The sequence below is a fragment of the Argiope bruennichi genome, chromosome 5 (genome assembly GCF_947563725.1).
Source record: "Argiope bruennichi chromosome 5, qqArgBrue1.1, whole genome shotgun sequence".
Lineage (NCBI taxonomy): Eukaryota > Metazoa > Arthropoda > Arachnida > Araneae > Araneidae > Argiope > Argiope bruennichi.
In genome coordinates, this window is record NC_079155.1 from 130769480 (window position 1) to 130784272 (window position 14793).

The window sequence follows — 14793 nt, forward strand, 5'->3', positions numbered from 1 at the left end:
TAGTGTTTTCTTAAAATCTTTATCTTAAATAAGAATTTTTTTTGAAGCCATGAAATCATTTCTTAAAACTCAGTGTATAATTCCACTTAAGATCTGTTATGTATGTTTAATGAGTTCAATTTAAGTTGTTTAGCAGCTTCAAGTTGATATAATTTAATCTAATAACCGATTTTGAAGTATTTGAAGACTACTATGGTAGAGAACTTGTAAAGAAGATAATCTAGTCCGGTCTTAGCCAAATTTAAACATCACATCAATAAGAAAATATTTTTACATAAAAGTTATTCAGTAACTAGAATTTTATTTTAATTTAAAATTATACAGTTAATATATTTTTTTCTAATTGCGATTCAGCGTCTTCCAAGGTGTTTTACACTAGTAAATTTTCTATTAAAAAGATTTTTTTTTTCTGAACCTAATCACCCTTTTAAAAATTTATGTATGTTCTTTTGTTTATATTTGTTTTTCTTATAAATTCATTATTAATCAGTATTTCAAATTTATTAACAACCTTGACATTTTGAAGATTTGTCTATTATTTATTCCTTTACAGGTTTATCCAGATGAAAATCATGGACTTGGGCATGTTAAATTACATCTTTACCAGACTATGGATGATTTCTTAAATCATTGTTATAATGAAAACCTTAAAGAAGATTCATCAGTTTTACAATCTGCATCATCTGATTCTGACCGATAAGTTTGGAAATAGCATCTCTTTTCCTGCCAAGGGCTTTCATCGTCATATTTTGTACACAGTTCATCATTCAGTTAGGATTCCATCGTGTTGCTGTACACAAATAGTGGCTTCATTTGTGGTGCATTAAGTAATCATATTTTTATTGTAAAAGTGAAAAACATTTCCTTGAATCAAACATATATGTAAATGTAGTTAGATACATTGCTGTGTACAATTCTTCCCTAATTCTGTGCATAAGTTGCAGATAAATATTAAAACATTTTCAAAAATAAATGTTTCAAAAATGCTGATTATATACTGGTGTATTGTCTTGATAAAATGCTGTTTGTATTTGCAACCATAAATATAAAAGTGCAATGTGTTTTTACTAAGAAAAAAATATTACATGGCTATTTTTAAAGAATATATTTCACTATGAACAGATATGCACGCTAAATGTGAACATGTGGCTAATCTTTTCAGTTTAAACTTTTCAAATCTAAACTTTTCAGTTTAAATTTGAAAAATTTGTCTGCTTGGGACATTTGCTTGGCAGGTTGTAAAAGCTGCCTACTCAGGAAACTGAGACACTTAACGTATAATTTTTTAATATTTTGTTTTAAACATTTCAATCTAACTTTTAATTAGAGTCATCTGGAGAATTTAAAATATCAATAAAAAGGAATAGAAATTTAAATTTTTACACCAAGAATATAAGATTTATTCAGATAATTTCCAGTTAAATTAGATTATAATTCAACATATATATATATATATATATATATATATATATATATATGCTGGTTCTCAGAATGTATTTAAAAGAGAGCTTTTAGATATTTTGTTTGTATGACATTTTTAAAAATATATAAGATTTTATAGCAATTTGATTTGTTTGATGTAAAAATAAGTAAAATACTATTTTATATACCTAACCTCTGATTTAGTCATGCTTTAATAATCTCAAATTTTCCTTGGTACGATAAATACTTCTCATTGAATTATCTGTTCAAGTAAATGTTCCACACTTGTGCATTTGTCTTATGAGCAATTCATAATAATACTAAAAATAAAATGATTTTAATATCATTATCTTTTATGACAGTAATGATATAAAAAAAATTTTCAACACTAATTGATAACCTAAATTTAAAACTAATTACTCTGATTATTCTTATAAAAGTAGATTCTTTCATGTTAATATGCATGTTTGATGTGCTTTTTACTAATGCTTGTTAAATAACTAAAGGTTATTTTTTATAACATTTATATGTTGAAGTGATTTTTAACTTCTATATCCTGATGGGTACTTAACATTTTATCAGCTTAGATGATAAATTCATTAACTGATATTTGCACGTTTTGTTTGGAATAATAGTTCTTGCAGTAAAATATGTTGTGGGTCATTTTAATTCTTAGGATACTTTTTTCATAGACGATAAAATGTTTAGTAATCTTAGTTTTTGATTTAAAAATGGTTAATTATTTTTATAAATATGTTGCAAAATTTATTGTCCTCAATGAGTGTCTGTTCTAAATTGATAATTTGCAGCTTTCAAATTTGAATCGACCATTATTAAAATTATAAATGCATCATGCTGGTCATAAATATTTTTTATGAATATTTCATTATTTCTGCATCAGTTACATCTGTAGGTTCTTCAAGGAAAAATTAATTTTATATTTATAAAAATATAAAAATTCTATTATTAAACTTAAATAAATATCTATTTAGAATAAATTTAACACATTTTTATAGTTTTCTATTTTTTTTATTGTATATGATTACTATTAAGTTAAAAGTGTTATTGATAAAAAAAATTTTGTGCTCTCCTATTTCTGAATTCATGCAATTTTTTTTCTTCTGAAAATTTGGTGACGGATATATATGCACATGTTTTAAATATTTTGTGTGCAATAACTAACTAGTCTTAAGTAGGTACTGATATGCAGAATTTGATTATATTTTTATGTTTGTGATATTAAGGTTTCATTTCATGTAGTTCTATATTCCTACATTAATATATATATATATATAATATATTTCTGGGACACAGTCATGATTACAAATATTTCATATACTGATTTAAGAAAAATTGAACAAATAGATTCGATATACAAATTAAGTTTTTAAATACAGTTCATATTTTTAATCACTTCTTCATCAGTTAACTATTTGCTAATAATGAGTTCCTGTCCATTAGGACTAAACGTTTTAGAATTATATATATTTTGTATTAATTTTATTATTATTTTTTTAGTTAATTTTCTCATACACAATAATAAATATTTGATGTCGCACATTATTTGATCTATTCAGCGATCAATTTTTAAAAAATTCTTAAAATAAATTATGATTAACCAAATACCGTCATGAAAGGATATATGTTTTAGAAATTTTTCTAATCAATGGATACATTTGCAAAGAATACGTGATTGAATTTTAGTTATATATGTAAATTATAATTTTAAATAATGTAAAAATTGATTAAATTGTATTTTTATATGTATATTTCTTGAAGAACTCAAGGGAAACATTATCTTTGGATGCTTTTATTGTTATGGTAATAATTAAACATTTTATTAAAATTTAATTATCTTGTTACACATTTATTACATGTTTTCCAATAATTTTATGAAAATAGAGTATTGATTACAATTTATATTTTAAGTTCAATTAAATGGTGTAAGATTGTTCTGTAAATACTATGTAATTATTGGAATCTAGCAATTTCTTTATATTTTTGTGAGAAGAAATTATATGTTATGTAATTAATTGTGAACATTTTTTTATATATTTATATTGCTCCTCATATAGTGTCATTATAATAATCAAGGAAGATAAATATATTAAATATGTGCATTTTATTCCCACTTGTTTGCTTAGTCACTTTTATAAAATGTAAATGCACTATGAAATAAGAATATGGTGCTTAAGTAAATAATGAAACAAATTTAGTTGTTTAAGTTTTCATTTATAGTTATTTGGTACCTAATGACAGTGCATGAAATTAATTTTTAGGCAACTTATGTAATTCTATATCGTTTACAACAGGTAGTGCAATGTATATTTCTTTTATGTGAGTGTGCAATTACTTAATTGCTTTTTAAAAATATATAGATGTTGAAATGGATGTGCAATTTTATAATCCTCAGAAAAATTTAAAGTATAGATGTTTTGTTCCTTTGAGAGGGAGAAAAATGTATATTCATGTTATCTGTCAAAAAGTATGTAAATAAATCCCTTTTTGTGTACTTTAAATGCCTAAGTCTTTTGTAAAAGATTGATAGTTTGTAAGTTAAAATTATTTCATCCTTTTGTGAATAATCCTTGAAAGAATACGAGTGCATTTAAAAAGAAACTAAATGGAAGCAAATTCATCAAATAGAATTAAATGTCATTTCTACTTATTTTAAAATAAATTAATCATGAGGAATTAAAAATAAACAATTAAAATTTAAATCCACATACAACAGAATTTAAATAATACTCACTTTATGGATTACAAGAAATAAATTCTCCAGCTTTGCAAATATGTTTAGTGCAATGTCCCTAAATTTTGACTTTTATGTGGTAAAGGAGTATTCACTTGAACCTATTCAAAACATAGTTTAAAAATTTAATAGTGAGCTTTTTTATATTAAATAATTAAAATTACTTTTCTAAAAAATTAATGCAAAGTTTTTACAAATGTTTTTCTAATGAAAGAAGAGAATTTTATGCCAAAATGTGCAAAAATATTTTTGTAAATTGTTCAATGTTATAGAATTTTTTGAAAAGTGTTACCATTTCTTCAATAATTTGGAGTATTGGCTAGCATGTTGTAAAGAGCAGATATTCAGTTCAAATGTGTCCTTAATGCCTGCATATCTTTAAAAAAAATTGAGTGATAAATTTTTGATGCATGATTAGTTTTAGATTTGTTAGTTTTCTAATAATTCTTTTTTCATTTTAAATATGAATTAAACTGAATATGTTTAAAGAGAGTGAAAAAATACAAGAAAATACATTAATATATGTTTCATGAATATATATAAATTAATTCAAGAGAGCCTACATAATAATTTAACTGCTGAATGTTACAACAATAAACTTATTTTCAGATATTTACTTTCTTTGGTATAATGAATTCCATATTTTAATTGTTTAAAGGGAAATGCTTTTTTGTTTGAAAAATATGTTCAAACGTGTTGACTGCCATTAGCAATATGATGAAATTATATGTGCATGTATATTTATATATATATATATAGAGAGAGAGAGAATTATTTGAAAATGGCAATACCACAGAAGAAAGTCATGATTCTGAATGTAAAAACTTTTCTTTGGCATTTACTATAATAGATGACAATAAAAAAATTGGCAACTATAAAAAAAAAATTTTAGAATATGACATGACAGTCTTTGCAAAGGAATCTGTGTACACAATAAACAAGGACAGTAATTTATTAAGAATGAGAGGACCTTGTTTGAGATATTTATCCCAATTTCAAATGGACTTAAAATCTTCACTTTCTGATAGCAGATTAAATTTTATATTATTAGAATTAGGAATAATTTTTCACAAATATCATTACATATGAAAAAAATGTTTAATCATGGGTCATTGAAATTGATTGATATCAACTATCTCAGAAAAACTTGATTAAAAGCTGTACTACACAAGGCACTCATTGCAAGAAATTATTTATTTCTATTCTACCTCCAATTAAATCTAAGTGAAAGTGAAGAATAATTTTCCTTCCTCTATAACTGAAGATTAAGCATTATAAAAACTACTCTCTTTTACAATACAAATTGTAAGGTGGCAATATAAAAAGTAAATACATTACAGCACAGTAAAAATAATGTCAAAACTAATTTATTGAAAGTGTGAATACACTTTTTTCAAACTTAACAAGAGGAAAACAAAGCTAAATGAAGAACATGTGCTTCACATACATTAATGTATATGACATGAATAATTTTCTAGGTTTCAATCTTAACAATACAAAAAGCACACATCGTTTAATTTTAACAGAATTTTGAATCTAGAAATATCTGTGAAATGATAATTTTTATTATTCTTACAAACATTGCAAAATTATGAGCTAATAGCATTAATCACCATCTGAGAAAAAAAAATTGTAATTTTTAAAGAAAAATTAGAATAGAAATTTCACAAAAATTAATATTTTTAGCTTTGCAGATTTTGTAGTTAAGATAGATACTATATTTTTATTTAGAGACTTTTATATTGATAAGAGGAATAAGAATTAGATTATTTTTTAAAGGAATAAAGATGAAGGATAGAAATTTCTATTCATGTAATTTTTATCTTGAGCAATTAAAATATTTCATGCATGAGATAAGATATTTCACAATTTTAATAGTTCAGTGGAATCTATTTTTGCTTATAAAGTTTGAAATATATCACTACAAAATGTTTGATTAGTTTGTAAGCTTTTGAATGCCTGTTATTTACACATACACAAATGTTTTATTACTGACACTAGAACTAATTGCATATTCAGGATTCTGAAATTGTGTCCACAATGTATCATCTGTATTTACACAGTAAGTACTCTAGAATAATAATTAACATATGTTGCTATTACACTTCTGCAAACTACAATAAAAACATTCCACAATAGTATTACTCATAGAGTTATATTCATAATTACTCATGGAGTAATATTCATTAATTTGCATTTCATGTCATTCAATTTTACACAGGTTTACAAGCTTGAAAAGAATTTGATTCTAGCTATTAAAAGATTGGGAAGAGGCTACACAATAAGATTCTATTTAAGTTTTTGTTCACAAATGAAATCTGTGCAATATAAATCTTATTGTATAGTAAATATTCACAACCGAAAACATAACTATATACCAAGTTTAGCCAGTTACAACATAGATGGTTGAAAAAAAATTAAAAATTTGTACTTGAATTATTTATGCATCTAAAAATTTCTTTAGAATAAAAATCATTTTCAATATTTAAGTAGCAAAATATGTCTTTATTATTTCTACAGTAATAATTTTTTCCTGAAAAAAAAAAAAAAAGCCTTGCACTGTTAAATTTTTTTTTCTTTATTATCAAGTAAATATTTCTAAACTTTTACAAAATTATCCCTTTATTTCCCTTATAATTATAAACAATATCATACATAGTACTATTTTAAAACAAGATCACAGTTCTGATTTTAAACCAAACAGTTCAACTTGCATTATCATATCTAATCAAAATTATTGCAGTTTACAATTTCAGGAATAATAGCAAATTTGCTGGCTAATTGTTAATGCCACAATGAAGCTGTATGATTGCTCATAAATTAATCTATTCATATTATAAAATGTTACGAATAAGATTGAGCAACTGCAGAATAAAGGTTCAACTAATTAAATGCCTTTAGATTTTTTTTATAATTAACTTTACAATTTATTTAAAAAAAAAAAAAACTAAGATAATAGGGGAGGGGATGCAAGTCCTAAAGCTCAAACAACAATCGGAAAGTTCCTAATAATATTATTTGTAGTAGATAATTAATCTAAATAGAAGATTTCTACAATTTTAAAACAATGTGATTTATTTGCAATGCAGTGTACATTGTCAAAGATCAACTGTAATACATGAGTGAAAATAAAATGTTAAGTATCAAATATATTTCTTTAATTGGGGGAAAATGCATAAAGCCAATTACATGAGAAAAAAAATTCCTCCCCCAACTTCTTTCTATTAACTAAATATTTTCAAATCAGATACTGGAAATTACATTTTACAGACATCAACCATATCCAATAATAATTTACACAAGAAACTGGGATTCAAAAATGTCATTGATTTCCTTCTCACAAATTCCAGATAATTGTTTAAACCTTTAAATGCATTAATTTATTCAAGATTAAATTTAAATTCAAAATGTGGCATCTGATAAGAATTAGAATGTCACCACCAAGCTTACTCATATTCCTATAATTGTAAAAAAGTAATAAATAAAAAACTGATTTTGCTTCAATTAGGAAAAAAACTTTGAAGAAATGAATATAGTTTTTAGTTTCATTTCTGACACAATGCAATGAAAAAAGTCATTAGGTATAGACACTATATTTAAAAAAAAAATAATAAAAATGGTAATTCACAAAAAATACAAAATGATTATTTTCAATGCCTAAAGTACAATTTGACATGCTGTATCTCAACATAATTACAATCATCAGTAATGCAAAATTAAAGTAAAATCTGTTTAAAAAATTAATGTGGATAGAAAAAAATAATATTAAAAATGCTTCATTACAAAAATAGATAAAAGATTGTCTTTTTAAATGCAACACTCTTCTGGTCCTGAAAAAGCGCCACAATATTGCTTCAACTATAGTTAACAAACAGAAAGGAATGTGTTTTTTAAAAAACTGGAATGTAAATTGTCAAAATACTTCTTCAATCCAAATTACTGATTCAGAGCATTGAATCTCAAGGATACAAACATCACTATGTCAGTAAATTACACAAATCTAACTAACCATTATGTTTAGAGTCTAAAGTTCCACTATTAAAATCTAAACATTCTAAATTTCCAGAATTACATATCCATATTATACATGAAAATATACAAACATTACTAAAATATTCTGTCTATATGTTCCCATTTATTTAAGGCTGCTTACAATAAAAGGCAACTACGGTTATGTTTGGAACACATCTGAATTGTTCTGTCATACACTACAGAAGAATATCCGTATATACATACATTGACTTTTATAATAAAGCATGATAGCTTCATTCATTCTGGGCAATTACAAAGGTGAAATAATTAGAAATTAGTATATGGACTGTATCATAGCAATAAATTCTCAGATTCTCTGCTTGATTTTGCAAATACATGTATTTAAACTATTCAAATCCAGTGCATTTTGAATAGTAAAAACCAAAGTGTAATTATATATTGTAAATTTTCTTTATCCGATTCCCACTTTTAAGTACTAATTCATTTACTTTGCATTTTAGTAGATATTACAAAGCTTAAAATGAATCAATAAATGATAAAAACAGTATATTTATTTACTATCACTATTCAACAATAGCTGCTTATTTTGTATTTGCATATATCAAAGCTTCTTAAACAATAATTATTGACTCCAAATATAGATGTGCATAAGAATTTGGGATTGCAGATTAGTAAATATTATTGCCATTAATTTGAATATAATCAACAAAAATAATTCTAAAATCCGTCTTTGATTCAGCATATGTTTTTAATATTTATCATTAAAAAAAAGTTCTGCAAGTAAGAAAAGTTTAAGAAGCTTTGTTTGACATAAACATTGTATATATTAAAATTATTAACTATTATATGAATAAATAATGCAAAAGTTTTCATGTTAAAATATATACAAAATATATGAATAAAAAGAAAAAAGAAGAACAACTATTAAAACATTATCTAAATTTTTAAATATAACAAGTTATATAAAGAAAGGTATGCAAGTGAAATAAATATATTACATGACAGGATACAACTAAAATATTTATTAAATTAAAAACATTTACTAAAGTAAAAGAATACAACTAAAGTATTTTAAAGTATTTACTAAATTTTGTTCATTATCAAATTTCCTATATAACATACTCTTCAAATGAAATAAAAAAACATTAAATAATTTAATCTATTCTGAAATAAATTACATTTAATCATTAATATTGAATGACTGCAAAAATTCTATTAATGCAACATTCGAAGAATACTTCAATTTATAAAAAAAAACAAAAAACATTTAAATATAGTTCTTTTAAATATGAAAACTATGGATAATGTTACAATTTAAATTTTACAACAGTGACAAAAAATATTTAGTCACAATGCAATAATATAGATTGTTTACATAATTTGAAAAGTACAATTGGAAAGATAGCTTAACTGTTAAACACTGTGGGGTGATTTTAAACAAATATCCAGTTTTGTCTTATGAGAATAAGATCTAATATTATGAAAATAAGATTTCCAGTTATACTTGATTTTAGTAAATTCATGGCTTATCAACAAGAGAGTTTTGAAAGCTAATGGTTATGGCTCACAGATAATGTCTCAACCAAACAGAGCTTGCAAGATCAGTATGCATAGCAGGGAACAAATATATTACTAATCGTGGAAGATGTTCATGAGCAAGAAAAAATTGAGGCAAACAAAGTATAGAGGTCCAAAATTGTATATACTACTTAAAGATGCTTGGACCAAAAAGATTACTTATACTTCTATATGTAGAGAGAAAAAAATGAGATACAAATTTAAACACTATAACAAAATATGGTGTTGGACTATAATAAAAATACTGTTTCAAAAAAAAAAAATTCATATAATTTCTTAAGTAAAATATATTACATCTTTGTCATTATTATAAAATGATTTTTTTTTCAATTGAATTCTAAATATTTTACAATACATGTTGTGCTTGTAAGAACAGAAATTTCTTATCATAGTTCTTAAAATTCAAAAGTATGTAGTATTATAGAATCTTATCAAGGAAATTTTTTTCACAGTTAAAGGTTAATGTTGCTAATTGGCAACAAATTGCTTTTTTAACAATTAACATTCTTGCAACAAAATGTGTGTTTTTGAAATATTATTTTCCATAATTTATTTAAGAATGAAAAATAAAAATATTTGTAAATCTTTATTTATTTATTTTCTTAAATCAGACATTTAGAGAATAAGACAAATAAGCATTAAACTTTGTTTAAATGTATAGTAAATTTCTATATAAAATAGAAATCACAAAATAAAATTTATATCCATTATTAAGCATTGAAGAGAAAAAAAAATACTTGCAATAACTTTCTAATTATGCAGAATTCAAAATAAACTTTTTATGAAATTTTAAAACTTAATTTCCTAAATTCCAAATTATTTAATGAGAAATTTAGCTAATAATTGAATTGTTAAGCATTTTCCTTTATCATAAACATTTTTATTTCGGGGATTGGATAATAACTTTTAATCACTTTCCTTCCTATCTCTATATTTTATAAATAAAATTTTAGATAAAATGGATACATTTTGAAATAAACATAACCACTTTCAGATTTAAAGAAATACAAATAGTATCAGAACCAGTCATTAAATCAAAGAACTGAAATTCCATTTCAGTTCTTCAAACATAATTCTTCAGTTCTTCTAAATCAAACAAACATAATTCACAATCTTGATACAAATTATGGAAATATTTTTTTTCTTTAATTACCTTTTCTCACTAAATTATTGATATGCTTTTTATTTAAAATTGAATGCTTTTTTTTAAGTACTATGATAATATTAACTAGATAATTCCAGGAAAAAAAAAGGGAATCAACTAAATAAACAAGTTTAACAATAATATTTTGCAATTTTTTTAAACTGTTAAATTTTTAAAAACTTCAAATAATGTGGTATACAGAATAGAGAACCAACTGCAACTACTGTTAGAAAGCTGTTTGAACACTTTTAAATGTCTTTATTGAATTTCAATTCTTGTACATTAAATACAAGTCAGCAATTAATTGCCACAGACATTGTATTTAGTGTAACCAGCAATAGTAAAAAAAAAAAAAAAAAAAAAAGCCATGGCTTAAGCACAAAATTTCACTAATATAATTAACATTGGCAAACTTCTTATCACTAATAGGTTAAACAAAAAGTTTGCCAATCGCATGCAGTTAATACAATAAATATAAAATTTGCTTTCTTAATTTTATGTTTGTGATTACTTTTCTTAGGAGTTTTATTCAAAATAATTTTTGTAACATCAAGAAAAAATTTATTACATAGTCAAAAGAGCCTTTATAAAATGTAAACCACATAATATATTAAAGTTTGATTTTCAAGTATACATTGCCTGATTAAATATTTTCAATACTCAATAAATAAAGGATATAATAGGACATTAAGGATATCAGCAACTCCTTAAAAACCTAAAAGTGTCAGAATTTTAAACAGGCATTTCATATAAACACAATTAAAAATAACAGTGAAAAATTCAGTAAGTACAGTCAGCCTGTTAGGTTGATCAATCTTAACACTTGATAAGGATCAATTTACTCACTTCAGTGTTAAAATATATAACATTTAAATAACATAAAGATAAAATTGTGAGTAATAAATGATTTAAGAGCATAATCAGAAAAAAATAATAAGATAAAAATTCTGAATATACTTTAATTACCAAAGAAAATCTGTAGCATTTTTTCCCTACTGTCAAATTAAAAAACAAAACAATCATAATTATATAAAAATTATTTTTAATAAACTCAGTTTCAAATGTTTCATCAACTCCACTTTCATTAGAAGATTCTACATTCATTTCATAAATTTTAACAATTACATAAAAATTTTTATATTAACACTTATATTTACAATTTAATTCATAGCTGATTAAATAATAAATTTATATGTGTCACAGTAAATCAAGTAATTTGCAATTTAATTACTTTAATGTGTAATGCATTAAAATACGCAATGTAATATTCACAATGTAAAACTAAATAATTGTTAAGTGAATCAAGACTACTTTCTTTTCAAAAATTCAACTAAAATCCTAAAAATATAAAATAGAATCATTATTAATAAGTCGGTAGCCATAAAATTGAATGTTATATATCCGTGTTAGTCAGAAACAGTCATGTAGCCATGTATCAGAATTTAAGGCATTCGGTTAAGGTCAATATAGGCATTTTTATGAATTTCTTGTCTTTGACAAAGTAAATAAGATTTTATATCTTGGCAGGACTTCAGAACAACGAATGTTAGATTCTTTAGATGTATATCATACATATGAACAGTGAGGTTTTATCATTTTCACATAAAAATTTCATTCTATAAAATTAACACTGTTTCCTCAAATCATATTTACTTTCTTAAACTCTTTAATTACTTTTTAGGAATCTAATTCTTTTAATTCATAATTTTCTGCAAATTAATTTATTTTTACATAAGAAAGTTCGATATTCAATTATTTGTAATATCAAGACTTAATAATCTGTGAGATGGAGTCTCAATAAATGTTTTACTTATTATCAGCTGTAACTTTCTACAGTACCTTTTAAAAAATATAACAACCAAGTACTTAAGTGTAATGAAATTTCCAGGTTTTGATAAAAACTATGAACAAATTGGGCTTTAGGATAACTGGCATTTGTGCTTAATTACCCTAATATAAAAAAAAAATTATGGAATCTTGTTGGCAACTTCATGGTAGGCTGGTGGTGGTTCATTCCAGATTAAACCATCATCCCCAATAATATCCTCATAAGATGGAGGCGCATCCTCGCTTCTTTCTCCAGATCTTTCTGTGCTTGATGAACTTGATCGAGGGCAAAAGTCAGTAGTGTTAGAAGAATGTAAACCCAACAAATTATGATGAGTTTCTATCAAAAACACATCAGGTAGTGATGAAGTAAGATGTCTGTTGGACCTCAAATTGCTGCGAGTATAGGACACTGATGGTAATGGCACAGTACGGCTAGTATTCAATCTGTAACAGCGATCTCTGGAACCACTTACACTTACATTCTGTTGCTGACGTGAGCTAGTTCGGCTGCGCATTTTAGTGAAAACACGCGACGACAACAAAATAACTATAAAAGCTGCACCTCCAAAAAATGTTCTCTTAATATTTTCATGACATATGCTGCAACCAGAATACCTGCTAATGATGGCACAATCACACCTACCAACACAACGACACTTATGGTGGTTATCTGCAAGTCGGCTACACTGTTCATCAATATCACAGATATCTCCTTCTCTTTCTAAAATTTTATAGCAACGTTTATTATATGACAGAAGATTGCGAGATCCAATATAATGGGTTCCATTGATGCATTTGCATATTCCATCTGTACAAGCAGAATTGGAATCATAGCCTAAACAGTCTTCAGTTAAAGTACAGTGAAAACCAAATTTAATTTTTTTCCTGCAGATAGCATTTTCAGGATCAGAATGAGGCACATAATTGTAATAATCATAAGGACAGGAACATACACCACTCACGCATAATGCAGTTAGTGGACAATCTCGAAATGAAGAACATTTTTCGCCCAAATTTTTACGCGATGTTCGTTTTCTAATTTTAAATTTAGTCAGTGGTTTTTTAGTCGTTTTATGGTTATTCCACACAGATGAATCTAAAAAATAATTATTATTACATATTAAATTGTTGTAAATGATGATAACAGTAATGGAATTAAATAAATTGTACTTAATATAGAACCAAATGTAAATAAAAAGCAGATATTTTTTTATATACCATAGCATTTTAAAGAAATATAGTAAAATTAATGAAACCCATAATTTCTTTTAATTTTGAATAATTTTGTAAAGTCTTGTTTTTTGTTTATTTTGCAATGATTTACTCTGAAATAAACTAACAATAATAGTATACTTTCCTATAAACTGAAATTTCTCTCGATAGAAAAAACATAAAAAGTAATAAATAATTAATAGAATTTTATCTGAATTATACTTCCCATATCAATAAAGCAAGTAACAATACACGCAGAAATTTTAAAAAAATCATAATAGAAACAAAAAAAAGGGGAAACCATTGCAATAATTGCCAAACTACAGATCGGCTTATACACAATAATTATTTTATTAAATCTGTCAAGCTAACAAATTAGAGAAAGACAAACTTTGAGCAAAATGTTACTTACCAAGTTCTGTTGTCCAGATAAAACTTTCATTAGTTTCTGTAATTAAAGACGGAGAAGTGATTTGATCAGTTTCATAAATACGGAAATTTGAGAAAAAAATAAATAAAAAACTAGCAGCATGATTATAATTTGCTAACATATTCCTTTAAATTACTAGATGGTATAAGTTCCAATTTCTTTATTCATAATGATTTTCATGACACGATTAACATGTTTTAATTGCACTTAGAACAATAATCCCACTAACAAAATAAATAACAATAATTAAATGAACTGTTTAATCATGATAATTCAGAAATAATATGCTACAAATTTTACCCTAACATAGTACAGTCACAATTTGACATTTGAGATTACATGGATAAAACAAAACCGCTTGCAACAGAAAGCAGCGATTTTTGCGCATAGAGATTTGCACCAATCAGAAATATGTGTCTCTCTTCATCATTC

The 14793-nt window shown here is 24.7% G+C and overlaps 2 protein-coding genes across 9 annotated transcripts in view; one reads left to right on the forward strand and one right to left on the reverse strand.

Annotated features, from left to right (window-relative positions):
- Positions 1 to 3941, forward strand: part of LOC129969706 (inactive dipeptidyl peptidase 10-like) — a 203563-nt gene extending 199622 nt beyond the window's left edge. For all 8 annotated transcript variants that reach the window (XM_056084395.1, XM_056084399.1, XM_056084397.1 and 5 more), the window contains exon 21: positions 554 to 3941. In XM_056084395.1, coding sequence (XP_055940370.1) covers positions 554 to 700 — 147 coding nt within the window. In that variant the 3' untranslated portion in view covers positions 701 to 3941. The remainder of the gene's footprint in view (positions 1 to 553) is intronic.
- Positions 3942 to 12097: 8156 nt separating this feature from the next.
- Positions 12098 to 14710, reverse strand: LOC129969184 (uncharacterized). The gene is made up of 2 exons (XM_056083624.1): positions 14344 to 14710; positions 12098 to 13815 (listed from the first exon to the last, which is right to left on the reverse strand). Exons 1-2 carry the CDS (start codon positions 14480 to 14482, stop codon positions 12857 to 12859), a joined length of 1098 nt encoding a protein of 365 aa, XP_055939599.1. The 5' UTR covers positions 14483 to 14710; the 3' UTR covers positions 12098 to 12856.
- Between the last annotated feature and the right edge of the window lie 83 nt (positions 14711 to 14793).

Bases quoted from the DNA above. Each gene is read 5' to 3' on its own strand.
- LOC129969184 (XM_056083624.1), bottom strand. From the start codon at position 14,482: ATGTTAGCAAATTATAATCATGCTGCTAGTTTTTTATTTATTTTTTTC. The intron at 13,816-14,343 runs GTAAGTAACATT...ATTATTTTTTAG, and splicing joins TATCTGGACAACAGAACTTG to ATTCATCTGTGTGGAATAAC.